General features: G+C 41.4%; 1 protein-coding gene across 1 annotated transcript in view; it reads left to right on the top strand.

Annotated features, from left to right (window-relative positions):
- LOC148052284 (uncharacterized) overlaps positions 1-26,340 on the top strand; it is a 111,409-nt gene extending 85,069 nt beyond the window's left edge. Inside the window, exon 6 of the mRNA XM_087731488.1 lies at positions 26,262-26,340. Within this exon, the coding sequence (XP_087587614.1) occupies positions 26,262-26,340 (79 nt within the window). The remainder of the gene's footprint in view (positions 1-26,261) is intronic.
- Positions 26,341-27,763: the final 1,423 nt, after the last annotated feature.

The following is a 27,763-nucleotide window of genomic DNA, read 5'->3' as shown; positions in this document are numbered from 1 at the left end:
AGCATCGGCAAAGCAGGAAGAACAGTTAATAGAATTTGCAGGGGAGATTTACAGAGTACAAATTAGCCATTGTGCCAAATATTTCATTTGATTGTTTTGTCATGCACTACTTTTCAGTATTGCTATTGCTGGTACCAAGCAGGAAATAAATGAAAACAAAGATGCAAAAGGAACATTTAGGTATGAATTAATTCAGTTGCCTCCAAAGCTAAGGCCGTTCTCATATTTCAAAGCTGTAAAAAGTGCCTGAATTTTTCTTTTTCTCCATGCTTCTATAAGGTCATTCAGGTTCCCCTCTTTTTTTTTTTTCCTCACCCATACGTGTAAGTGAGCAGATAACTGCTTGATCAATACAGGGAAGTGCAGCTTTTGCTGGAGACAACTGGAAAGGAACTGGTGGGATTTTTTTTCCCTCACAGCCAAACATTTTCCCTTGAACTAATATCTTTTTATCACTTTTTGTTGCCGGAGAAATGGTTAGGGGAAAACCACAAAACCTTTCGCAGCCTCTCAAGCCATTGAGCTCAAAAAAGTATGAACATAAGTGAACAGAAACCCATGATTTCTTTCCCGATGAAGTATCAGTGCTTCCTCATGTTCCTGCAGGACCCGTGCAGAGAGGCTTGCAGTGAACGTTAATATGAGAACTGGGCTGGGAGGTGACCGGCACCAACACGAGTGTGGGGTTTTTTCCTTTTACTTGGAGGAGGAGGAGGGGAGGTAGATGATCTCCCTCATTTCTGGTCTTGATACGATATTCTCGAGTCAAAGACATCAGTCCAGAAAACGACCAAGCAGGTAATGTTACATAGCTCATGTTCACGGGGGCAGGAGTATTTGTGTATTGTGAGCTGAGCATGGGCTTGGCTCACAGACTGTATTCAGGCTGTTTTAAATTGAAAAAATGTGCAAGTAGAGTTTTACAGAGCTTTTGCTGAAGGAAGTTGGGAGCAAAACTAGAAAGCTTGGAAATTTGTCTTGAATTCATTTCTTGTATGTTTGTTAGATAGTTTTACATTATTTTGTGTCATAACATAATAGAATTGATGCATTTTTATTTTCAGCTCTCAGCAGAGAATTGAAATTTAGTGATGATTGAAATATTTCAGTAGTAGCTGCCCAAAATTGTTTTAAAGATAATTATTTAAATAGCGTATCATTTTATTGCACTAAAACATGCCAGTAATAGCCATATATATTTTGTAGAATGCACATATAAATATAAAAGTGATAGAGAAACATGGTATTCTGAAACTTATAATCTTCGGATGTATTTGTTGTCAGTCTGTATTGGAAAGAAAACAAATGTTGACATATCCAAATATTCTGCAGACCAGAAATCCTATCATCGAGCCAAGTATACTGGTTAAAAAGAAAAAGACAGAGAAAGAGAAAAATTAGGAAGCAAATTTGAATGAGAAAAAAACAAAGCCTGGGGAAAGATAGGAGAGAGGTAACAAAATTTTTTTTTACAATTAATATTCAGAGTTAGGCAAAACAGTCAGTGAAAGAACAGCATGGTATTCCCAGAAGGAATCAGATGAAGTTCAGTTCTGCGTATTGTACCTTTTCATGTAATAATCAAAGTAGATATTTACCCTATATATTTATTTTTTATTAATAAATGATGGCTGGATCCTGACAGTTTGCTTGCACGAAGTGAAAAGCTTTATTGAAGTTGCTTCTCCACTGACTCTAAGGTCTGTTTACATCAACCCGGACTCTAAGGTCTGTTTACATCAACCCAGGAGAGTAAAATACCCTTTGTAGTTACTTAGATCTGCTTTAACACCCCCAAAGTGCTGGTAATAACAACGGGGGTCCCACAAAATATGGGTGAGGGAAGCAGCCTTAGATATGGTTTAAGCCAGAGGCTCTGTACTTTTGCCTGGTAAAGAGTGTAAAATAGCATTAAGGACAGGAATTCAGTGTCCAAGATGGGTGTTTGTGGATCTGCATGTCTCAAGGTCTCTAACTCTCAAAATGTCCCCAAGTGAGGTTGTGGTCAGAGACTTCACATGGGGCAGTGCCTGAAGAGCAGAGCCTGTTCCAGCAAGTCATCCTTTCTAGTTCAGGTCAATATTAGGACTCACAGAAAAATGTATTAAAAGAAAAATTACTGAACCTTTTTACTTCCAGACTTTTGAGTGAAAATAGAGGTAATTTACAAATTAAGCTGATTTCTTGCATCCAGCTGTCCTCCTCAAAGAGAAGCAAATGGCTCTCACCACGAGGAGCTTTCCCCCCTGCTCACTGAAATGTGTGCATGTTGGAGGTACAGAAGCAACACATGGTCCTAATTTGTGCCTGTTCTTCCCCCTCAGAGGAAAGAACAGAGGTGCCTCTTCCAGCATGGAAGGTTCAAAGACCACATGTACGCATATGAATACACTGGGATCAAATTTAAGGCTCTGGTCTTTGCTGTGTTAATGGATAGTCACACCCTGGTGATAATGGCACCATTTATTAATGCACAGTGTAAATGCTGAGAAGGGGTATTGCTGGAGGAGAGGGCAGCAACACTGCTGGAGGAGAGGGCAGTGGCACTGCTGGAGGATGTTTGTAGGCTGACAGCTTCTGCCTCCAAGTCTCAGGGTGATGTGTGGTTTATTTTGCTGATTTGGAGGATGTGAGTTTGAATGGTGTGCTATCAGAGGAAGGGGTGGAATTATTCTGAATGCAGGTTAAATAGACAAGTGCTCCCTTCCCATTCAGTGTTCTCTTCCTTGCTTTTCTTTCTTTGCCCACGTTTCTCTCCCTCTGCCTCCCGAGCAAGTCAGATGTCGTAGAAGTGGTTTGATAGAGCAGCCGTGCAGTTTTTGAAGAACAGTAGGGTTTCTGGAGTGTCTTTCTTCTTGGAATATTACAAATTAAGCACCACAGGATTCAATTGTTTCAGCTGAACTTCATGTCTTTCCACCTGATGGATAGCAAATAGTGGTCAAAACAGGAATAAAAGGATTAATTTGAATCACATCGGAGTTTCTCCTGCGTTCCTTGACCTAGAATTTAAACAGGGATCTGATTGAAAACTGAGTGAGCTAAAATGAAACAGACTTCACTGGACTTTGTCTCAAACCCTGTCAGTATTATACCCTAGGAAAAGAAATCTGAAGCCTGAGTGTGAGGACAATGCGTAGGAGTGCTGTAGAAATTGGAGAGGTAGGCCACGTAGCATCTGTGCCATGATTATTTCTTAAGACAAAGTTCCTAGTTTTCCCTCATTCCTGCAGTCTTGGTTAACTGACCCACCTTTTTTTCAGTATGCTATTACTCTCTTCTGCCCCCAGATCTAAAAAAAAAGTTGTTGGTTTTTTTTTTTATTTTTTCAGTTGTTGCTTTGGTCTGAAGGTAGGGTGGATACCAGACATCATTCATCCAGGGAAGGGACAGACACTGAAGGCTACAGAAAGCTCCAAGCATCTTTTTCTCTGCAGAAGTGTAAATATACTGCATCTCTACATCCTGTGTCCCAGAGTTCTCAAAAGCCATGTTTCCATCCTTTACAGCCTCTCTTTTTTGCCATCCCTTTCTCTTGACCTTTGCTCTTGCTCAGGGCTTTCTGCCTGCTCCTGGGAGTGCATGGAGAAATGATGCCTGCTTGGAGGTTGCTACGGCTGGGGAGCCAAGTCGGGGTCTGTGAGGGGATCAGTCACCCTAGGACATCTTGCATAGCCTGTATTGGCTCTAGGAGGTCTGTGGTGCTTGTGTCTCACGGGGCAGCCCGCATCTCCCCTATCCTCTCCTTCTCCACAAACTCAAAGTCGGCATAGCTGCAGCAAACACGAGCAAGTTTTATCAGCTGTGACCAGCTGAAAATCTGGCCTTGTACCAGATAACCACAGTATAACTCAGACCGCTTTTCATTCTCCCCTGCCTTTCCCTCCATGAATTAGTAGCCATAAAGCACAGCTATGGGCAGCAGCAAATCTTTCCATAATTTCTGCCTTCCAGAGCCAGGTAACAGTCCAGGTTTCTCATCATCTCTCTCTCCCCCTCTTTCTTGCTCTCTTTTAGGGACAGGTAACAATAATACTACACATTACATGTCCTCCTTACAGCTAGATAACTAATGATTGCCATTATATCTCTGCCAGAACTAGGTAACTGCAATACTCTTCATTATATATCTGTCTTAAAGCCAGTAACAGCAGTACTCTAAATTATGTACCTTTCTTCCTTTTTCTCTGCCAGGCAGGTAATTGTTATGCTCATCTTTATGTGTCTTTCCTGGAGCTGTAATAGTTTTCATTGTATCTCCTCAGAGCTTATTATGGTAATGTTCCTTACTGTATATTTCAGAGTCATAAGCCGATATTTTTAGAGTCACCTTTGTAGTATTTTGCCTTCTATATTTCTTACAATTTGAGTAATTAAAATAGTGTCCTTAGATTAACAGCTTTCAGAAGGATAGTGCTTTTCCTCTCAGGAGCTCTCTATGGACTGTCTTGGGATTGAAAGTGTCCTGTAAAGTGGCCTCTGCCCAATCTTGATCCCCGGGCTGGCTTGGTGCCATTCGCCTTTTGGATTTTAGCAGTGCTTTACTGCCAAGCCACCACGACTGTGGGTTCAGCCGTGGAAGATGCTGTGAGAGGGTCTTGGCCTCCCCTGGTACTCCAGGCCCACCTTCAGAAATCAAGTTGTCCTACATGTCCACATCTTCATGTCCAGCATTTTGCAAATTGAGATGCTGAGTTACTCAGAGGAATGGGCTGCTCCTTTACCGTGCCTAGCACTGTTACTCCTGATTTTGATTTCAGTCTTCTCCCTTATCTCATAATATAAAATCTACTGTGCATGGGTAACTGAGGCAAGTTTCACAAACTCTGCTATGACTCCTTGATTATTATTAAGAATTACCTTTCAGTGTTTGCCCTTCTGACAGTACAATGTCTTCTGTGAGGCCCTGATGGAGCAGAAATAATACTGTGTTTTAGGTGATCTTCCTCCTTGCAGCATGTATACTAAACAGGTTAATAAACCCGTAGTTGGTGACCAATTTATGTAAAATAACTCCAAGCAGCAAGCCCAGTCTGAAAATCATTTGATAAACTATTCAGTAAATGTATCTGCATAAGTAACACACAGGAATAAATTGGAACTGGTTTGAGAGCAGAAAAGGAGGGCTACATTTGCAGCATGGTTCAGAGACTGTAAATCAAATCAAACCAATTTTGTCTCCTGTTCCAGCTTTTATTAAAGAATCAAAATTCAGATCAGTCTCATGAAAAGATTTCCTTGTACTGCCTGAGTCTCATAAGTAAGCCTGACTCTACTTGCAAGTGAACACCACCTCTAAAAAAATGGGGAACACTGCCTTCCCATATCCCCAACATGAAATAGCTGAAAAGTAAAATACATTTCAAGAAACATTTTGTTTGAATTTTGAGATGAACTGGAGTAGAAGCTGCTTAGGAAAGCAATGTGACATGGCTCCACGTTAGGGGTATAACATATGGAGAACTCTTCAACTTCATGGGAAATTAATAGGTATAGCTGAAGTGGGTAATTTCAAGAGTGCAACCATAGAAGTTGATGCAGACCTGTGAATAACATTACATCCAAGAACTGTGTTATTAAAATTGCCACCTTATTGACTGGCATGGAAAAAAAATCACAGAGGAAATCAGTCAGCAGTATTAAGGTCTAATCACAACAAGCCAGTGAAAATGGAGGGCATTCTGCAACTTAGAAAGAAGCTGCAAAGTTCATTGCAAAGAGCACTGCATTTAGGAGAAGGGCTTCTAGCAAAGCCAATCTAAGTGTAGTTACCTTCAGCTTAGATGAGAAAGATATGCTGGCAATATTTTTTCATATAAAAGAAAATTGGATTCTTAGCCAGAATAAGGAGAAAAAAAATTCGAATCTAGTGTGATTGTGAAATTCCCTCTGTGATAATCTGATCTGGAGACCATCAGCCAGGGGAGGCTTTATCTGTCATTGCCTGACAAGGAGAATTTCCAAAGCAAAATTTCCAAAGGAGTCAGCAGAGGTGATTGCTGTCAGCGGCAAAAGTCCATCAACTGTCATAAGAGCAGAGCTGGGGTAGCGCTGAGCACCTCCTGTGGCAATAGTTCATACATAAACTAATGTCATGAGGTATTTGGTGTAAATTGCTGTTGATTTCAGCAGGTGGAAAACCAGCCCTCGTAAAGAGCTTGAAAGTAGTAGATAAGTACGTGCTGCCCAAAGTGCTTCACTTCTCTTGGATGAAATGTTTTTATGTCTCATTTCCCCATCTATAAAACAGGTATGTGGGGATTCCTGCCTTTGCCTTATATATAGAGGGTGATGGACAGTGAAAGGCTACCAGATTGCATCATAACTTTAAATGTTAAATGTTCAATTTATCAAATTGAACCTGGGTATGAGTATTAATGTGGTATCTGCAATACAGTTTTGCACAGCCCATCCCAGGCTGGTTTTATGCTCCCCAGAAACTCAACAGACTACGAGTTCACCAGTACTGGCCACTCCTAAGATCTGTGGTACACAGCACCAAACAAGCAGGCTCCCCGTCTCAGATGAAGTCTTTTTATGTTACACATCCCCCCCCCCCAAATAAACCTGCTTAGTACTTGTTATGTTGCGTTGACTAAGTTAAAGAAATTATTTCTGTCTACCTGCTAATATAAGGAAAAATAAAATGAGCCATACTGTCTGTTTAACAAGGTCTACCCATCTCAGATAGTAACATGCCAGCATAGGCAGCTGTAATGAAAGCCAAGCAACTTATTGACGAGGAGCTGAAGGAATAAAATTCTGATAAAAAGAAATAATTTACACTGAGCTATTTCTTTAATTTCAAATGAGGTCAGATCACTTGATTTTTTCTTTAAACACCTGGAAAGTTTTTACAGATTTCATAATGTGTTCAAGGTAGCTTATGCTTTTGCAAGAAAGCTGCTTTCAGAGAGCTGCAAATACTTATCTTCTGATGGAGGTGGTACTAAACAAAGAAGAGTTACATAAATGCCTTGTAGCATAGGCTTCATGTGTCAGGAATATTAAAAATAACTCCTCAATGCTCACAGGGTCTTATTTCAGTAAAGCGTGCTACGTTTTCCATCCTTTTATGCATGACTTCAACTGCAAAACCATTATGGAATTGAAATGTATCTGAATATCCAATATACAATGCCCCTTGGCAAAACCCATGTGAAAATAAGAGGGCTAAAGAGGGAAAACACATTTAATATTCATATATTAATTGACTGTGTAGTCAATACACTGGCTCATCTTTTTGCTTGGTCTACAGTTAAGTGTAACCGTTTTGTGTCCAGTTTCCATCAAGCTTCAGTGAAGGAGCATACAAAAAAAGAAAAACAACCTCTTCCTAAACAGTGAAGAGGTCCCAAATGTAAATTTGACTTCCCCACCTTTGTGATTGGTAAGATCCATGGTTTGGTGCTTTCTGTTATGACACCGGGCCCAACTTTGAACATCAAGATCCAGATTTCCTAAGGATTCAGGGAGGGTCTTGAAGTCAGACTCTCTTAACTCTGCTTTCAAGTTTTATATGAATCCATACCAAATCTCTTCGTTATCTTTTAGCCTGGCTTCTCATATAAAATGTCTTTCTGGATGGGACAGTCTGTTATTCTTTCTCCAATAACTTTTGAAGTTGTTCTGTTTCAATGTTTCCCAAGGGATCAAAAGCCTCAAAACATAGTATTCCTACAAGCATAATGAATATAAACAGCTGGATAAAGGAGAAAGAGTGTAGAACTGTTCCCCACTACTAAAAAGAAGTTGCAGTGGACCACTCCTCATAGCCATCCAGGAGTTGTGAACTATGAGAAAAGCTCAGGATGGAGCCCTTTTCTCCTTAGACTTCAAAAATCCAGACAAAAGACAGACTCATAGTAAAATAGGCTCTTATTCAGCTATATGGGAACTCTCACCTGTTTTCTTTGCTAGTCTGGGAAAATATTTTCAAGCTTTTAGCATAAGACTTGCTCCTACCTGAGACTGGCAAACAAGATTTGCCAGGGTAGGATAGGAACCTATTACCTTTGAAAATTAATGTGCATATGCAAACCAGTTCCTCAAACATACACTTGACATCTGATTCACAGAGCATGCAAGAGCGATTGCAACCAGATTGTAGTCCTGAAGAAAACAGAATAATTTTGTTAAGAGTTAGGGTTTGGGTTTTTTTGTTTTTTTTTTTCTTTTTTTTTTTTAAATCTAATTAATTGGGAGGAAGAGAACAGAGAATGAGATCTCTCAGGGCCTTTCAGCCCTCACTGGAGAAGAGAAAAGAACCCCAAGCAAATAAAAAATTTTTATTATTAAAGCCATTTTTAGGAGTTGCCAGGAAATTTGAATAACATAAATTACTTACGTGCAATGCAAATTCCCATGTTTTTATATTCACAAAGGCCTTAAAACCAATGCGGGAAACTAATTTTTCTTAATCTCACATACAATATGTAAATCAAAGAAAGGCCTCTTCAAACAGAAACAGTATTTCTAGCACTTACAAAACCTCTAATAACTTCTGACTGTTTAGAATTTCTCAGGTGCATGTACATGCGCTTTCTTGGGAGGGCCTGTTATCTGTCTCCTCCTAATGGCAAATACTGGGTGTGAGTTTCCAGTTTTTATCAGGTATCTCTGAGCCAAATTGCACTGGGCAGGTGTCAGATTAGATGGTTGGCTCGTGTTTAACATACCAGCAAAAACTGTAATTATATTAATTTTGAAGTTTTAAAAATACAAGGCAGTGTTAATAGGTGTTTCATCTTACTCACTGCCAGGACATAAGAAAGAAGGAAGAATATTGGGGGAAGGATTTAAAGGAGTAGCTTTGGGACAGTTTTGGTGGAGTAGCACTTGGCTGGCATAGTTTACTCTCTGTTCAAGCTGGATTTCAGAAAACTTCCCACTTCGCTCCCCCCCCCCCCAGGTCCAGTAACCTAAAATAAGGCTGAATCTGTGTAAGAGGAAACCTTTCAAGATTAGTGTTGCAATGGAAAATAGATCATCAAGATACTTCAGATTAAGCATGGTAAATTCAGGATTTCAGAAGGGGAGGAATGAATGCAGTAGTTTTCTTCTGAATATGCCGTGGCACACAGAGCAATGAGGAGACACGGGCTTTTTCTAGGGTTACAGCAGACACCAGTTTCCCATGTGTCATGGTAAGGCTAGGGTTTTTGAAAGAAAGTAATTGGACAAAAAATTTTCAATATTTTTTTGTGACCCTAAAAGCTAAGCTGGGAAATGTCATTTGTGAGAGAAAATGGCTTTACATGAAGTAAATACTCATACAACACTGTTCACTTAGGCTTCGTTTACCTGGTGTTAAGGGTTAGGGATAGGATTTCTGCAAGAAAGGAGGACTTTTTTTCCATATATGTATATATGTCTGTATGTATCTCTATATGGAATTATACATATATATATATATATATATATATAAAACCCATATATTTCAAACATATATAAATATATATTTATAAGTATGCATTTAGTCTTCAGAATTGCAATGAGAAGGACTGTTTTTCTGGAAATTTTTTCTTGCTATTGATTCAGAGATTGGTTATCATGGTATAGTTGAAGGTAAGGGTGAAGTGTAGAGTTACTCCTCCAGAAAGGCAAACACAGGGAGGGAGTGTTTCTGATTATGAGTTTACTGGCTATAAAGATAGCATGAGAAACAACAGCTTATGGAAGTGAATGACTTCTTGTATGTTTTTGTAGAGGCACTGCCAACCCATGTATAGTTTTTCCTGGGGTTGTGGTTAGAATGAAAGCAAATAAGATTGTTTTCTAAGTATTCTTTTATAGCCAAATAAGATCAAATCATTTTCCATTGGTTTAGATACAGATATTACTATTGTGGATATGGTTTTCTAGGTAATTAGAAACAAGGTTTTTAAAAGAAAGTGGTGTGCAGAGTAGTTTTCGTCCATGCATGGTACTGTTTAGAGGAAGAACAGTCCTTGTAGAAGCAAATGCATTTATATAATTTTTTTTGTGTAGACAGTCCTTACCTGGATGTGTTTTTTGCCAGGGATTTAGGAAGAAAGCAATGAGGTGTGCAGTTTCCTACTGATTATTTTATGGCCCTTGGGATTAGTAGGAAGAATGGTGTTTGGTAGGAGCAAGCAGCCTCAGATTAGTTTCAATGCATGGACTGCTTATGGTTTTCTGCCCTGCCCTTGATCGCAGGGACAGCTAGATATGGCTTTCTGGAAGAAAGCCCTCAGGAGGGTGATCCTCCATGGCTTCTGCAGTGCCCAGGGAGCTGGGTAGAGGAGTGGGATTTATATGAGCTCTGTTGATGTAGGGCAGGGGTTTCCAAAGGAAACAGTCAGGAGAGCAGTTTTCTTCTGATTCTGCTGGGTTTGGAGCAAGAGGATTTCTAGGAGCAAATGCTGAATTGTCCTGTTAGTTAGAGAGAGGAGAGGAGAGAAAGGCCTGCTGTCAGCTTAGGGATGGGTATGGGAAAGGTTTTATGGTTCTGGTGGGACAAAAGCTGGTGTGGGTTTTGTTTATTTGTTTTGCTAGCGTTAAATTTATGGTCTTAGAAAGGGAGCTCTAAGTGTAGCAGGTGCTCTCAAATTCTGTCATGGTCTATAGATTTAGAAAAGGGGAACATGTCTGCAGGAGTGTATGGCTTTGTATTAGTATCAGTATAGACTCTGGATTGCTTTCATTAACTTTCGTACACGTCAGATAGGCAATGTCATCAAGAGTACATTTTTCTTCTGTTTTCTTTACCCTGATGTTAGAATGTGGAAAAATGCTTTATAGAATTGGATATATACTCTTTATTTTTTATATAAATACTATTCATGCCGGTACATTTTGGTCAAAGTTCGCGATAGAGATCAGGTTTCAGAAAAGAAGCAATTAGGAGAATGGTTTTCCACTGAAACTTTGTTTGGCCCACAGCAGGGACAATTTTGAATGAGACCATGTTCTTTACTTTTTGCACACAATGGTTACCTGAGTGCTGTTTTCCTCTGAATTTAGGTTACATGCATTAACCTGTAACATTTTGAAAAGCAAATATTAAGGAAAGACATAGGTCTGGGATGAAGAATCATATTGGAAGGAACAAGTAGTTTTGATTCAGCTCTGTGAGCAGTACCTTTTACACTGGGTTTATGATTAGCATTAGAGTTGCAGAAAGGGAGCAGGGAGGACTTCATTTTCCTATTGATTGTTAAATGTTCCACCAAGTTATGATAAGGACCATGGTTCACATGGTAAACAACATTTATTTAGTTTGAAGTAAATATCAGCTACTCAGGTTTAGAATTAGTGTAAGATTAAGGTTCTAGAAAGAAGAAAACAAAACTCTGTTTTTCTACTGCTTTATTGGGTAGGGAATTTGGAAGAAAGCTCCTCCCCAAAAATTATCTTGAATATATGCTTGAGGATTTGGGGATATTTCATAGCAGAACAGGATTAAGGGAATGCAGAGCTTTTGCGCAAGTCTCATGATTGCACTGCAGTTTGCTGGACCGTCTGTCTAAATGAGGCAGATTACTTTTGAGAGAAAAAGCGAAAGTTAAAACAGGCTGCTATGTTTCTAGGGAAAGGCATTGTGCTTGAGACTTTCTGGAATTTCTGTAGGCTGGACAGCCCAGGCATATGGAGACTGAGAAACACTGGTCCAGAGAATGACCTCTTCTGCCCAGAATGCCAAGTCATAATCTCTAAATGAGACATGGGTCAGATTGAATGTGTTTGCCCTGTGTCTTTCTTAAAACTGGCTGGAGGGGGTTGCACTGCTATCGAGGAGGCCTAAAGTGACATACAAGCAGGTGAGCTCTTGTGTGCCCTGTCAACCTTGGCAGAGTGCTGAAGCCAAGCAGGAGCACATAGCATCCAAAAATTTTGTGGATGGAGATGATGTTATCAAGAATTACTAAGAAGATGCTCTGGCTTGTACCAGAGGTGAAGGCCAGAAAATGGAAAGATGTGTTAGGGTCATGGCATGGCTGGACACAGGAGTTGTTTGTTATTAGGACTCTTATTAGATTATTAATTGGATCTTGGGTTATTAACATGGGCAGTGTGGCTCAGTAAATGCTATCGCATTTATGCAGGGACTCTGTGAGACCTTGGAAGCTGTGTCACCATCACAACTATGCTTAAAAGCTTAGAGGTAGTAAAACTTCCACATTGGCAGTAGATTTCAAAAAGTACGTCAATAAACAAATCCAGCAAAAAAACTGAGTTTAACCCTGTCCTAACCCCCGTGATTACAGTAGAGTAGCATCAAGATGTGCTGGAGTGAATTGAGATCATAAAAAAATAGCAGTAACTGAGCAGCAGCAGATTTGTCAGCCTGGGGAGGTTGCAAGAACTACAGTAAAGATGGGCAGGGTGATCTGGGGACAAAGCCTGTGGCATCTGGAGCTCTTACAAATGGTAGTCATTTTTAATGGGAGCTGCTGGAGCTCGGTACCACTACAGCTTCTCATTTCAAAAAAATGTTGTAAAGGTAATGTTATGCCCTGTTTCTGAAGGAAATGACAACAGTTTCCCCTTTGGAAAAGACTCCCCAGAGCCAAGTTGATGATTGAGTTTTGCGTAAATTAAAGCATATACAGACTCATTCAGAGGGGCTGCTGTACCAGTGAAGGGGAGGAATAAATCCCTCAGAGACAGAAAATAGCAGAGACAGATGTGGTGTGTATGAGATTGGCAGCTCTGTGCAGTGCGGTACAGGCATGTGGCCTGCCCAGAAACATACAGTCTGAGTTGGAAAGCTACCAGCACAGTCCTCATCATCCCTTGAAGGTCAGAGAAGCTCTTCAGGATGGAGCTAGGCAGTGGACTAGCCTGCCAGCAACATCCTGCCAAAAATGCTATACTACACTGGCTGGCAAGGGTCAAATAGCATTGCAAAAATATTTCCGGGGGGAACATCTGAGTAAGGAGTTAAGAGACAAAATATGTCGAACATATAGGCTGTGTCTGAAAGAGCCCTCGGTGGCATCATGCTGCTGCCAAAGCATGGGGCTGGGATCTGCCTGGCTCAGGGCTCTCTGCTGCCAGGGCAAAGGATGGTGACACTATGTGCCGTGGAGGCTCTTGATTCTCCACAGTAGGAAATCGCAAGCCAAAGGACCTGCATTTCTGCTTCCTTCTGCATGAGACTTCCTAGGTTGTGCAGAAGGTAATGTGCTCCGTCTGGAGACTGGCAATGATTGTGCCAGGCAGAGTCAGACCCTCGGTGCCAGAGGGAAACACACAGTCTGTCCTGAAGTGTGCTTCTCGCCCCAGTGCAAACTAGGAATTCTGCCTCCTTTGATATTACACTGGGAAATTCCTGTTAGAGATAGCCCTACTGTGTAGATCACTTAGGTATTACAAAAAGTGTCGAATACATCTGCAGTCTTTAATACAACAACGTTTCCTTCCTCTATTTTTATGCATTTTAATGGGAATTTGCAAGGACTGTTCCAACAAACACATCAGCAAGGTAGACAAATGCATCTGTGATTTTACGTAGCTTATGCAGCTGGTTTTCTGTAGAGGTTGGATGTTATTTTGGTTAATATTGATTGGTGTTATTTTGCTTTTGAGACTGGCCAGGGTTTTGTAAAATCATACCTGTGTGAAATGAAGTCCCTCCTTTAAGGCTATGAAGGGCTGGAACAATGATGGAAGACAAGACATTTATGCTTTTACATTCTCCACAGATCTGGAAAGCACCTTGTGCTTTTCTGAGTGGAAAGCTCTTACAAGAGAAGTGCTTTTGGGGGCAAAAGATAAGCCTGGAGGGCAATGACCCAGCAGCCCTGCTGGCTGCAATGTGGGCTGGTAAAATCCAAGGGGAGCCTTCCCTGAGCAAAGCTGTCCATTGTCCCCAGTGCAGGGCACCTGGGGACACTTCACCCCTGTGTTGTTCCCTACCCTGCATCTAGTTTGTCTTTTTGCTCTGTGTCTTCTTCAGGACAGGCGTAGATGAGGCTCTGTTTTATTAGACGCTCCATATCCTGTTTCAGCATATACCATCTTAGCCTGTCTTTGCAGAGGGGTAAATATTTTTTACTTCTGGATGGAGAACTCTTTTAGATGTTTTTTGAATTACTGGAAGCTAATACTTACATATAATACTAAATGTATTAGTTATACGTACAGCCAGTCTATTTCAGAGATGTCTCATTTGGCTATGATCATTTGGGTAACTGCTCTGTGATGTGTACCTGAAGAGTCCTAGAAAATCTTTTATTGGCAAATAAGACATAGCTCTGACCTTCAGCAATTGGGAAAAATAGAGAAAAGAACTTAACAAATACGTATCTTTGTGTTTTTTCAGTGGTTCTCTTTTTATTAACTCGGTAAAGCAATTTTCAAAATTACATTTCAGGGCTTTCAAATGACCACAGTCTCTGGACCAATCATTATCTTTAGGCTATTCAATATGTTTGTACTGTATTTTCTGCACAGTATACATTTTTAGCTCTTTTTTTCTTGTTGAGAGAAATATTGTTTTATCCAATGAAAGCTAATTAATTTAGGGGGAAAAAGTGTCATCCACAAGGGAAAGATAGAGAGCAGGAATATTTGGACAATGCATATATAGTGGAAAACATTCTTTGTGTAGCTGACTGCATTAAGGTTAAAGAGAATATAGTTCATTGCTACTCTGGAGATTAATTTTATCGCTGACTGAAGACAGGTTTCCTTAATCTTTTTGTACACGGGCAGTGATATGGACGTTGAAATGCTGCTGATCTTCTCCTGATGTCGATCCTTATGTCAGGGTGTGGTCACAAATGTGCTATACTGTATTCGTGAATTTGGTGCCCAATCCAGTCAGTTGTGTCCTTTGATGTGTTTTAGACAGTATTTTAGCAAGTATCTTGAGAAGGAAGGAGTGGAAGAAATCTTTCCCATGCAGCTCCTTTGCAAGCTCATGACATGAAAAGTCATGACATGCTAAACTCCCGTGGTTCAGCGTGAGAGATCAGCCACTCTTCTGCACATTGCACACACTCAAGCCCCCTTGGGTGGTCTTGCATCCTGCGGGTTGAGCTGCTGGTCTGAGGTTATTCTTTGGGGTATTGTGCCTTCTAGCGGTTTGGGGTGGAAATGAGGCAGGCAGGGAGGCGCTGGGAAGGAAGGTTGAAACGGGCTGAAAGCTCGTTCTTGCCTACACAAGCTGGATGTTGAAGCCTAAGACATGGTGGGCACAGGCATGTGGCTGAACTTAAGAAGGCAATGAGGTGTTACTAATCTGAATTATTGATAATACAAAATACAGCCAGAAGTTTACAGGTGTTTACAGATAGACAGATGTATTTTAATATACATATATATTTTATATAGGTATTCTCAAATTTGTATCCAGCTTGGAGCTCGCAAAATAGCCAAAAAGATCTCAGGTGGGACCCACCCCCTGGGCTTTAAGGCCTTGTAAACGTCCATCTCCTACATGGCTCTTGACATGCCTCTCCACTTGGGAGATGAACTCTTAATTTGCATGCAGGAAAGCTGCAGTTCCAGCAAAACTTCAGCACGGTTCCTGTTTTTTTATCAGTATAACTGGGATTGGCACTGGAGTCAATATTACCTGTCTGCCTTGGAGGTGTGCATGCTTCCCACTGAAGGAATTTGGAGAAGGATATGAAGAAGGGTCATGAGGTCATGAAAAATCCTGTCTTGAGGCAACTGGGTGTTGGATCCTGACGCTCATTCTGCTCGAAGGCAATAACTGGGTCTCCAGGTGCTCTGGGCGCAGACTGCCCCTTGCACGGTGGTGCGCCTGCCTTGCTGGGGTGGGAGAAGAGGGTGATGTTCAATCAGATAAATCCCCTGATCTGCTCCCTCATGAAGTCAGTCTGCACAGCAGGCTGACTGGCAGCTGGAGGTCCAGAGGAGAAATATTCCCCATGCCCTCCTGTGCCAAAGCCCCTGTCTTCACAAGCCATTTCCCCAAATCCCTGCATCTGAGCTACACAGGTACCTTAGCTGTAACAAAAAGTGCTGGGAAAGGATATTTATCTTTCATTTTGTGTGTGTGTTTTTTTTCTTTTGTTAAAGTATTAGTGTTCTGTTTTTCCTTTTTGAGAGGGGAAATTCTGTCTCATGGAGAGATGAAACTTGACATGCTGCAATAAACAGCCGGTGGGCTAGCTATATATTTAGACAATTTTGAAAACTTGTCATACTGTTTGTATTTTGGAGTTGAGCTATCTATCGCATTGGGTTAGCAGAGAGCTGAAAGAAGTGCTAACTGCACACCAGGTGATCGGATTAAAATTACCATAGTGACAATGGACACCATTTTCAAATGCAGTGTTTTCTGTCTTATTTTAAGGTGACCTCCAAAACAAGCCAGTCTTTTATATGGGTTTAATGCAAAGTGCGACTGAAATCAGCGGACATTTGAGTGGCTCCTTAGCCAAGCCTGGAGGCACCTTAGTGCCCAGCAGTTATATGGGCAAGCTCCTCTTCTTCATCTCAGTCGCTCTTCTTGAATCTGTTTAGTTTTGGCCCACAGTAAAATAGCAGCCTCAGGGGTCTATGTCTAGGATGTATTTCATTTTACTCTCTGAATCCAGATGTATGACCTCTGGAGCATAGTACAAAGATGGGGATAAATTTTCTCTTTTAAAAGACCAGTATATGGTCTTCATTTGTGACCAGAACAGTTCTTCGTACACCTATCACAGTCCTGTGGAAATATTGTCACAGCTGACTTGGATATCCAGTATTTTGGTGGTATGCAGAGGATTGTGTTTTACCTGCATTCTTCTGACTCCAGAACAGCACCATGAATGCCTCATGTTCTTCTGCCAAAGTATGGCTTAAAAGTGTAAGAAGAAAGAAAAAACCTTTTTCATTCCCTTACTGAGATTCTTTTAAAGCACCTTTCTCCAAATGGCTCTCACTAACTTCCCTACAAACAATTAAAATAAAAAGAAAGCTAGCAAAAGTTTTGAAAAACAAAGGCTAAGCAAAATGAAACAAAACCCATCTGCCTATGCAAAGTAGCCTTGACTAAAGCACATACTTTCTTATGAAGTGTAATTTACCAAATACTTAGCTAAACAGCAATAGTTAGTCTATTTTGCAACATCAAAGGCTTTCCTACATTTCTTGATCTTATTTCAGCTAGTACTGACTCCTCTCATTAATTTAAACCTGAAGGGAGTACTTCTCTTCAGTGTCTAGGAATAAGCTTAAAATATTTTAAAATAAATGCAGTAGATTCCATTCTCTTTTTAGCTTTGTGTATATAAGAGACATTCCGTAGCTTGTACCGTTCTCCAGATGTGTCTGACCTGATGAATCCATCTGCCAGGTTGAACACAGCAGCCAAAGAATGGGCAGGATGCAGTGGACTGGAAATGTTATTGGTAGAAACAGCAGCAGTAATGATGCCTGGGGTTACTTCAGCCTTTTCAACGGGAAGCTTCAGTGTGGCTTCATGGTGCCAGGAGCATCCCTATTTCACGAGGGAAGAATCTGGTCTGCAGAGAGGGAAAGTGGCTTGTCCTGGAGAGCCAGCAACCAAGCACAGGCCGCCTCTGCTGCTTTCAGTGAAGTTTAAATACTCAACTACTTCCCAGGGGAGAGAGGAGAATGCGCTAGGAAAATAAATAATTTTGATGCATACTGAGAATAATAATATTTTTCTTCTCTCTGGGTCTAGGCAGCTTTGGATAATAGAGGGGAATTCAGATATTGGTGGCCTAGAGCCTAGCTGATGTAAATAACGGCGGTTCTCTTCACTTCAATCACAATGGTTCATGCCAGCTGAGAATTAGGGCTGTGTTTGCAGAGCTCTTTGAACAATAAACCAGCCATCTTTTCTCAGTACCGTTTCCCTCTGATGAGAAGCTGTCTCCCAGAGAACAGCTGGGAAACTAAAAAAACGTCTATATACAGCGGGGTGACAGGAGGGAAGGCTGTTTTGCCATCAGTGCAGAGGAGCTGCTCTGTCCTCAGGAGTGGCCGTGTAGGGAATGCGGTTTCTCCAAGGTGAAACATGGTCAAGCCCTTTTTGCCATGCAGGAAAGGGAGGTACAGTTGAAGCCTTTCTCCACGTGGTTCTTGTGATATAGATGAATTGAGCTTTAAAAGAATAATAGGGGTAATAAGTATGTTGGGTTACTTGCGGTAGCCGGCAGCACGGGGGAAGCAGAAGCAGATCAAGCACGCAGATTTGAGTGTATTGTCCCTGAATACTATGTCTTCAATTACGTATGTAGTGGAGAAGGGAAAGCAAGTCTGGGATTTTTTTCTCCTTAGCATGATGAAAGCCTTGGACTCCAGTAATGCTGTTAGCCATGCCTTGACATGGTGATGTCAGCACCAGTCCATGCATTAAGATTTCAGGTTTTATTAGGACATCAAGCAAAGACAATAACCCAAGCAATTTTTTTTTTTTTTAATTTAAAAACTAGATGCAAATACCTTTACATCAGTATCAAAATGTGTTGCAACTGTGGTATTTCCAAAGTGGAGGGTGGAAATTATTTACAAAAGCTTTTTTCAAAGGCCAGAGGCTCTGCACCTATTATCCTCTGAGCTTCCTTAGATGACAAAAATAAAAAAGGACAGTCTCCTTTGTTCGGCAACAACCTGTGAATGGAATGAATTCAGGAGAGACACTTTGCTAAGGCAGCAAAGTCCTCAAATGTTACAGGCAATGTGCCAAGTTCAGTAGAGCAATTGCGTTCACAAAGGCTACTAGGGAACAATGATAAATGATCACTTAGTGCACCAGAAGTGCTTATTTTCTCTCTTTCTCCTTCCCTCTCTTTCCTGTGAAGTGTGAAGAAATGCACTCATTTTGTAACATTTTGACTAATTGTTTTGGTTTCTGCATGGAAATCTGCAGATGTAAGAATATTTGTCCTACTGCCAGTGAGGTTGTCAACTTGGAGAACATCTGGGTAGAAGTAGAGTGAAGCCTTTCTCTGTAATTAAAAACCAGTCAGGCTATAGGAAGGCTGTGGCTCTGTAATGTGCTCGGTGTTGTGCTACCATGTGTTTTGCAAGATGATGGTTATTAATTGGATAACATTAAAAAATAGAAAGACCAGTGCTTACATCAGTTGTTCCTTATAGTAAATACATAACTTCTAAAGATGTGTCTATTTGCGGTTTGAAATTGCTGTTTCAAACTCCAGATTGTTGTTCTGCCTTTTTCCATTAGTTCAAAGAGTCCTTCAGTGCCTCAGGTTTTCTTCCCATACAGTGTTTTTTCACATCCCTGGATCAATTGTGAAATTAAAGGAGAGAGCATGTTTGCCAAGGGAGTCACCTCTCTGGCACTGGGTGAAGACATGGCACTAGAGAGTCCCTCTTCCCTGTGCTGACACTGTGGAATGACAAAATATCTCTGCATCAGTCCAAATGTCTGGCATGTAACAAAAAAATTCTGTTGAATCCTTTGGGTGAACAACCTCACTCCTTCCCTGTAGTGAAATGAATCCTCTTTTTGAGGGAAGAGTTAACAATTCACTCCTTTGCACCTAATTTGCTTTTGCTCAAGCCCTTTTCTAGCACAAGAAAGGATTTTCTTTCTATTATTGAGCCTGTCCCAACCTACGCATTCCCACATGGAAGTGGCAAGCTCTGTATTGGTTTTGTGAGTGGCAGTTGAAGAAGGTAATGCATGGCTTTCGGACACACTTCTCAAAGAGCATGGCCACGGCCATGGTGCACAGAGACAGGACAAGAGGCAGCAGGCAGAGGGTGCAACAAGAGCAGTTCTTGTTGGGTGGAAAGTTTGGTCCTGGTTGTCCCAGTTTGGCACAATTTCCATTGTTGCAGGTTTTGAGAATTTGAGTGGGAAAGGTGCTGAGCAATCAGATCCAGGTTTGAAGTTAGCCCTGCTCTGAGCAGGGGATGGACTAGAGACCTCCAGAGGCCCCTTCCCACTTGGATTATTCTATGATTGCATGCAGTGTATGCATTGCACATTGCACACATTACAGTTATGTGTGTTTTAGCCTATGGTTACAGACCTTTAGCAAAGGGGAATAAAATCTTAAAACAATATTATCATCATTCCTATTGAATTCACTTGTTGTATGAATATTTATAAATATTCAGTTTCCACTATGCAGTGTTGTATTTTCCTCAAGATCTCTGGTTAGAAACAAAAGCATTAAGAGCTCCTCTGTCCCTGCTTAACATGGCACTCTGGGCTTAATAGTGAAACCTGCCCGTTGATTGCCCATCTGTATTCATTCTGTTCTCCTGAAGTGCTAATCCTGTTTGTCCTGTCGCCATAACCTCACTAAGTCTATTTATTTGCTGATTAGCTCTAGGCTTGATTATTCCCTTTAAGCACTGACAAAACATGAAGAAAACAAGGTGTGCACATGACAAAATTTGGATAAACAGAAGTATCAAGGAAATACTAGAGAAAATCCAGAACACAGCACTTAAGATGCAGAGATTTCTGTTCACAGCAATTAGTCTTAGATGGAAATCAAGGGGAGATTTAAGTGAGTAATGTGGGAACACTGGGAAATATATAGGTGTCTGTGATAAGGGACTCAGATTTTTCATCTCATGACAAGTGATCAGACTCCACTTACTTCAGTGGAACTCCACTGATTTATTTTAGCTAAGGATCTGGCCTTGTGGTTTGTAAAAACAGATGTGAATATGCAATGGGGATGGTTTGTGTTTCTTCAGAAAATCTGAGACCTTTTAAATAAATATTCACTCCTTTGCACCTAATTCGCTTTTGCTCAAGCCCTTTTCTAGCATAAGAAAGGTTTTTTTGCTAGAGGAGGACCAGTTGCAGGAGAACCAAAGGACTTCACATAGTCTCATACATTACAGCTCATAGCAATGGTGCCCCCATGGTTTTAGACTGACCTCAAGAATGAAACAGCCCATAGAGTTTTGTCCTGTGCTCATTCCTGTGATAAGCTGATAACCTTTTTTTGAGTTACCACAGAGGTTTTAAAAGGCAGATGTCCTGCCTAGTTTTAAAGACATCAGGTGCTTATACCAAGTCCATAGGCCAATTGTTTCAGTGGTTAATTACTCCCCACTATTAAAAGAAAATAATGCTTAATGTGGCCTGAATTTATGTGGCCTTATCCCCTGGCCACTGGATCTTTTTATGTCTTTGTGTGCTAGGTTAAGGAATTGCTGATAACGGAAATGTTCTCCCTGGGTGTTTGGTTAGAGACCAGCGAGATTTGCTTAAGCTTTTAGGTTTCAGTTGTGGCTTTCTTACCAAAGTTTATGTTTCCCAAGACAATAGGCTAAACAGGTTTAAATAGACTATGCATCCCATATTTACCTGGCTAGCTTCCACCTGAACCCTTGTTCCTGTTGGCTTGAGCCACTTCCAGTCCTGCAGAAGTGTGTAATTAATGACAATCACAGACATGGTTGGAGATGGAGTTTAGACTCCCTGCATCTGAGAATATGTTTAAAGGATATCAGGGTCTACTTCAAACAGGGTTATCCTAACAAGTTCTGGGATTTCATTTGCCTGTTATTGCTAATTTTGTTACAAATAACAATGCATAAAATCAGTTCATGAGAATATATACAGACACTGTGCAGTAGTAATGAATTCGTATCATTAGTGTGATGAAAATAGCAATTGTGTTAATGAATATGGAAAGAAACACATTTATTTAATGCAGACTTCTGGTGTCAGACTTCTGAACCTTTTAGAAGTAAATAATAGACGTGTTATCTGTCCAACACACTCTCTTCCATTTTCCACTCTTCTGTTTTTTTTTGGTAAATTTATGGCATTAAATGATTGAAACAGCTTCAGTCTGTTCCATAGAGCAAAGCTGAATCTTACAGGTGTTCTGCATTGCCAGCACCCTGCAAACCTGTCCAAGGGTATCAGTGCATCTCTTCTACTACACTCATGTTGTATTGTCTACTAATGCAACTAACAAACTTTGAAGGATGGTCCCTGTACATGGTATCACCTTTGCAGTTAGTGCTCAAGTCTGTTACGATTCAGATATTCTTATTTACTGAGTTTCACCTCTGGCTCTATTGAGAGAAGGCTTGACCTTGTCTTTGTGGAGGCTTACCTTTCGTATGATTTCCAAAGTACCATTTTTAAAGTGCTTTTTCTCCATTTCTGTGATTTTAAAATGGCCAGATAGATTAAAATTTGGGCACACAAAAATGTATCGCCTTCAAAATTCATCTCTTAGGAAATATAGCTTAGTACTGGACATGGAGGGGTCAGACAAGTTTTAGATCATATCTAGTTGTTCACCGTATTCCCCAGCATGTTCCCTGCACAGAATCAGAGTCAAGGAGCGTAGCAAAATTTCTATGAGTAAGAAGCAGAGACAGGCAGGGAATGAATGAAGATTTAGAATCACAGAATCATTAAGGTTGGAAAAGACCCTTAAGATCATCAAGTCCAACCCTTGACCTAGCACGGCCAAGTCCACCACTAAACCATGTCCCTAAGCACCACAGCTACGTGTCTTTTAAATGCCTCTAGGGATGACAATTCAACCACTTCCCTGGGCAGCCTGTTCCAGTGCCTGACTACCCTTTCAGTGAAGAAGTTTTTCCTAATATCCAACCTAAACCTCCCCTGGCGCAACTTAAGGACATTTCCTCTTGTCTTATTGCTTGCTACTTGAGAGAAGAGACCAACCCCCTTTCAGGTGGTTGTAGAGGGCAATAAGGTCTCCCCTCAGTCTCCTCCAGACTAAACAACCCCAGCTCCCTCAGCCGCTCCTCATAAGACTTGTGCTCTAGACCCTTCACCAGCTTCGTTGCCCTTCTTTGGACACGCTCCAGCACCTCAATGTCCTTCTTGTAGTGAGGGGCCCAAAACTGAATGCAGTATTTGAGATGCAGCTTCACCAGTGCTGAGTACAGGGGCACTATCACCTCCCTGGTCCTGCTGGCCACACTATTCCTGATGCAAGCCAGGATGCCATTGGCCTTCTTGGCCACCTGGGCACACTGCCAGCTCATAGTCAGCCAGCTGTCAACCACCACCCCCAGGTCCTTTTCTGCCAGGCAGCTCTCCAGCCACTCCTCCCCAAGCCTGTGGCGTTGCATGGGGTTGTTGTGACCCGAGTGCAGGACCCGGCACTGAGCCTTGTTGAACCTCATACAATTGGCCTCGGCCCATCGATCCAGCCTGTTCAGATCCCTCTGTGGAGTCTTCCTGCCCTCCAGCAGATCAACACTCCCACCCAACTTGGTTTCGTCTGCAAACTTACTGAGGGTGCAGTCGATTCCCTCATCCAGATCGTTGATAAAGATATTGAAGAGAACTGGCTCCAATACTGAGCCCTGGGGAACACCACTTGTGACTGGCTGCCAACTGGATTTAACTCCATTTACTGCAACTCTTTGGGCCCGGCCATCCAGACGGTTTTCTACCCAGTGAAGAGTACACTCATCCAAGCTATGAGCAGGCAGTTTCTCCAGGAGAATGCTCCTGTCCCCTCTCATGCTGAATGTTGCCTCCTGAAGATACTGATTTACCATGAGCGTAAGCCAGTGTTGCAAGAGCTGAATAGGAGGAGGAGGTTATTTTCTACTCTGGAGTTCACTGGACATTATGTAGGCCATGACTTATTTGTAGAAGACCAGGTGATAAATACCACAATGTGTTTTTAGCAACCTGGCACATTGTTTTTCTCCTGTCATGGGTATGAGGCAGGAGAATGCCCATCTGCTGTCTGCGTAGCAGTAATTCCCCCCAGTGAATGTCAGGAGTAATTAAAACGGCTTCTCCACAATGAAAAACACATTGTAATACCTAATTAGGAAAACTTTTGAAACAGAAAGAATAAAATGCCTGATGCTGCCCATCTCCCTCTAACAAAGGTGTTACTGTGGGACAGAATTTGCTGCTTTTAAACTTGCACAGGGAAGTCTTTATATTAATTCTCCTAAAGTGTACAGCAGTGTTTTCCATGTGGGAAGCAGCTTCATGCCTTTATTTCGTTTGAGGTCAGTAAGAACCTCTTGCAGCTGAGGAAGCGCTAAGGGTGAGTGCAAGTGGTCCACACCCCCTTCCCCAGGTGTCTGTCAGTCCAGGAGGCCAGCACTACCACTCTCTTTCTGTGCTGTCCTCTATTCCAGCCTCACTGGCAAATCAGGCAGCACTCTGGCTGCCTGCAATACACAACTTCCTCTAACTCTTAAAAAATGTAGCACAGTGCTATAACTTCGAGTGCTAATTGCTGACACAACTTAAATTATGGAGTCATAAACAGAGAACTTTTACTGTTGCATGGGGGATTATTTACAGTAGAGAAGTACATGAATACTGAATTCTCTGAGTGATTTCTGGGTGGATTTCACATTTAACTTATGATAACTACCTTGATAAAAGCCCTGGGAGAATAATTCCATCTTGCAGCTTTTTCACAATTGCTATTGTATGGGTTATAGATCTTACACTTTTCATTTAGATATGCTAAATAGGTTTTTTCTTCCATTAATAATGAGAAAATTTCCCCTTTTTTGTATGCTTTTCAGAATTAAAATTAGTATTAACATTATTTGGCTATCTGGTTGTGAAGGGAATTTCAATCATGTGAGCAAGAAAGTTAATTTCATTTCTAGAGGAATATTACTGGGTGGAGAAGAGCCACACAAAGGAGAATTTGTGGGATCGGTCTTCTTTCTAGCAGATTCATGAGTGGTCTGGAATGATAAAATTATTTTCTTTTTGCAGCAGAAAAGTTTTTGGAACCCCAACAAGCTCCTTCCAGCCTTAAAAGTAATGTACTACTTCTGTTAAACTCTAAAATTTGGGCTGCCAATTTAAACACATTTTTGTAGACTCTTTAGAGACCTCAGATTAATGGTGATGGAAGGGCTAAGCCATGCCCTGCCTCAGTTTCTCCTGTGCCACAGCAGAAATGAGTGCAGCAGTTTGTAGTGCTGGATGGTAGCATCTCTGCTCCTGGGGCTTTCCAGACTGACTGGGCAGCTTGTTTTGCTGTTCATGTTGTCTTTGTGTCCCTGTCTCAACTGGTGCCCAGCTTTCTGTGACGTGCCTGGCAGTTGGTTTTAACTAAAACAACAGTTCTGACATAGAACAAGTGACTCCACCCCCCTGCTCTTTATTGCCTGGATTCTCCTTTCAGGTCCCATATGGGAGCTGCAGTTCTCCCTTCGTTTTGAACCTTGGCTGGTCCCAACCTACTTCAGAAGCCTGCTGGCCTTTTTCCTCCAACATCAACCCTCCAGCAGGCCCAAATGAGCTTACAGATATAACACAGGAGAATTATTGCTAAAGGTCAACTTTAGCTTTTAATAAGGGTAATCTCACTAGGTGCCCTGTATAGTCCATGGAGAGAAGGTCTCTCCAGAGACCCCAGCAGGGAATGGGTAGTTGTGTTAGTCTAATGCAAGAGCCTTTCTTGTCCATTCTGAACCCTCCTCTGAAAGGCTTTATCCCATCCATCACAGAAGTAGTAAACAGAATTTTTGCCATAGCTGAAGACTGTTACTGGGTCCTGTCTCAGTTCTCCCCTTTTAGGGTAAACTATTGAAATTCTTGCAGTCCCTTCCACATAAATTTTGTTTTCTGTACCTCTGACCCTGTTCAGTGCTCTAGTCTAAACTCTTCCCAGATGGCATTTGATTTTCTAGAAATGCAGAGCCCAAATGTGGTGCTTCACCAAGGCCTTCTCCCTGCTGAAGAGAGCAGGAAGATTGTTTCATGTACCTCAGAGGCAAAATGAGCCCTCAGTCCTGTCAAAGAGTGTTCTGGTGGTTGGGGCTAGAGCTCTCATTTGTTAAATAATTTTCAATTCCAGGTCTGTTCTCCACAGGATATGTTGCTCTTCCTTGATTGGCATCATCTGCAGACTTAATAAGCGTGCTCTCTGTTTTATCATCCAGATCATTAGTGGAAGTATTGAATAGTCCTAGACCCAGGGCAGCTCCCTGTGGAACACACGGGTCCATACTGCTATTTTGAAGCTGAAACATTGATAACTGCTTTCCAAGTACTGCTTTCCAACCACTTTTGCATTCTACCTGCGATGTGAAACCCCCATGCTCCCTTAATTCAGCTATGGAACTGCTATAAAAAACAATGTCTTAAGTCAGGATATATGACATCTGCTGCTGTTCTTCTACCTACAAAACCTATCACCCTCTCACAGGAAGAAATTATGTTGGTTTGACACAATTGGTTCTTGAGAAATCCATGGTGTCTGCTGCTCAAGTCCTGCTTTCTCCTAGGGGCATAAATGCAATGTGTTCAACTATTTGTTCCAGTTTGGTTTTTCTTTTCTTTTCCCAGGATTTCATGTTGCTTCTATTTCATTTTTTCCTTTCAGAGAAGGAGCCAAAACCAAGAGCTGTGGATTTGGAGAAGTGGACACTGATAATGCTCACCCACATGTGAGTACTGTTTGAGGTAGGGGGAGGGATGGTTTTGTTTGAGGACCCAAGGCAGAAGCTCTCTCCTTGAGGCTGCCGCATTTCCAGGGTGATAAATTTCAGTGATCCAAGACTCTTCGCAGAAGGTTTGCAGATAGGCCTTCCCTGCTCACACGATTCTCACTAGCCTTTTTGGGTTGTGGTTTTTTTGCACTCATACTATGAGTCAAGGACTGCTACTGGCTCAAGAGCTCAGAACTGACCCTGATTTTTAAGTGTGATTTAGTTTCAGGTATAAAAAAACTTTACAGGCAGTTACAAAATGAAAGCTATCTGTTACAGAAAATGGTGTTGTTTTCTCTCTTTTCCTGAATTCCCTCCCCTGTAAACGAGGTCAGGAATGTTATGAAGCTAACATCATTAATGGTTGCAAAGTGGTTTGAGATCCCTGAATGGAAGGGCTTATATAAGCAGGAAAGTCTTATTAGGATAATTATAATTGCCAACTGTACTGGCACAATATAGATCACTTAATGAATTATTTGGCTTTTCCTTTCTCTCTCTCTCTCCCCCTCAGCTCCCCAAAGCAACATAAACAGACTGATTTTAATTGGCAACTTTCATTTCTAGCAAATTAATTTTTTACTGAAATTCAAACTCAGCAGCAACATTTAGAAAATGCAAGTTGGTTTCAGATCAATTGGAATTTGCAGGGCCGCAGTAAAGAGGGGAGAGTGTCTACGCCCTTTGAACTAGAGAAGCACACACTGAACCTGCCTTTTGAATTATGAGCACTTCTCTCTCTATTGCAGCATGTTCCCTACAAGAGCTGTGCTCAGCTGTTGACAGATGCTTGTGACTAATATGACGAAGGTGAATTGATGACTTAGGCTGATGACTAACACATTATAGCTAATGGTCTTTGCGGAGGCGAAGAAATCCCCTTTGTAGTTTGATCTCCCACTGCTGTGATTTACTCTCTTGGTTTTGCCAGCATTTCACTTGTGTTGGTTTGAATGTGTGGTCTTCTGGAACTGACCCAGAGATGGGATGAGGAAACCAGCTCTTGCTGTTTTATTAGGACTTAAAGGACTATTGATAACCAGCTACCTTCCTTCCCATAAGACTTTTCCCTCAGCTGCAGTAACCACTCATATTCACCCCTGTGAGTGAGAAGTGGCTACTTAATGCTTTATAAAAATGGCTTAAGAAAGCTATTAAGATTTAGGAAATTATGATCTCCTTGTAGGTATTACTACCTTACAGTCAGTAATATCAATGCTTAAATCAGTAGGGGTTACTTCTTGTTGAGCCCTGAAAATTGTATCTAATATGCAGTGTGGACCCATTTGGAAATGGCAAATGTGTTGACTGCTATAGAGCATATATGCCCTTTCTTTCTTTTCTTACTTCTTGTGGGTTCCTTAGAAGTGGTCCCAGAGGTTGTTTGCCCATGCAT

This window comes from Nipponia nippon, unplaced genomic scaffold (assembly GCF_047370975.1).
Source record: "Nipponia nippon isolate SJK-2023a ecotype South Korea unplaced genomic scaffold, ASM4737097v1 scaffold_5, whole genome shotgun sequence".
Taxonomy (NCBI): Eukaryota; Metazoa; Chordata; class Aves; order Pelecaniformes; family Threskiornithidae; genus Nipponia; species Nipponia nippon.
This window is presented reverse-complemented; position numbering and strand designations above follow the sequence as displayed.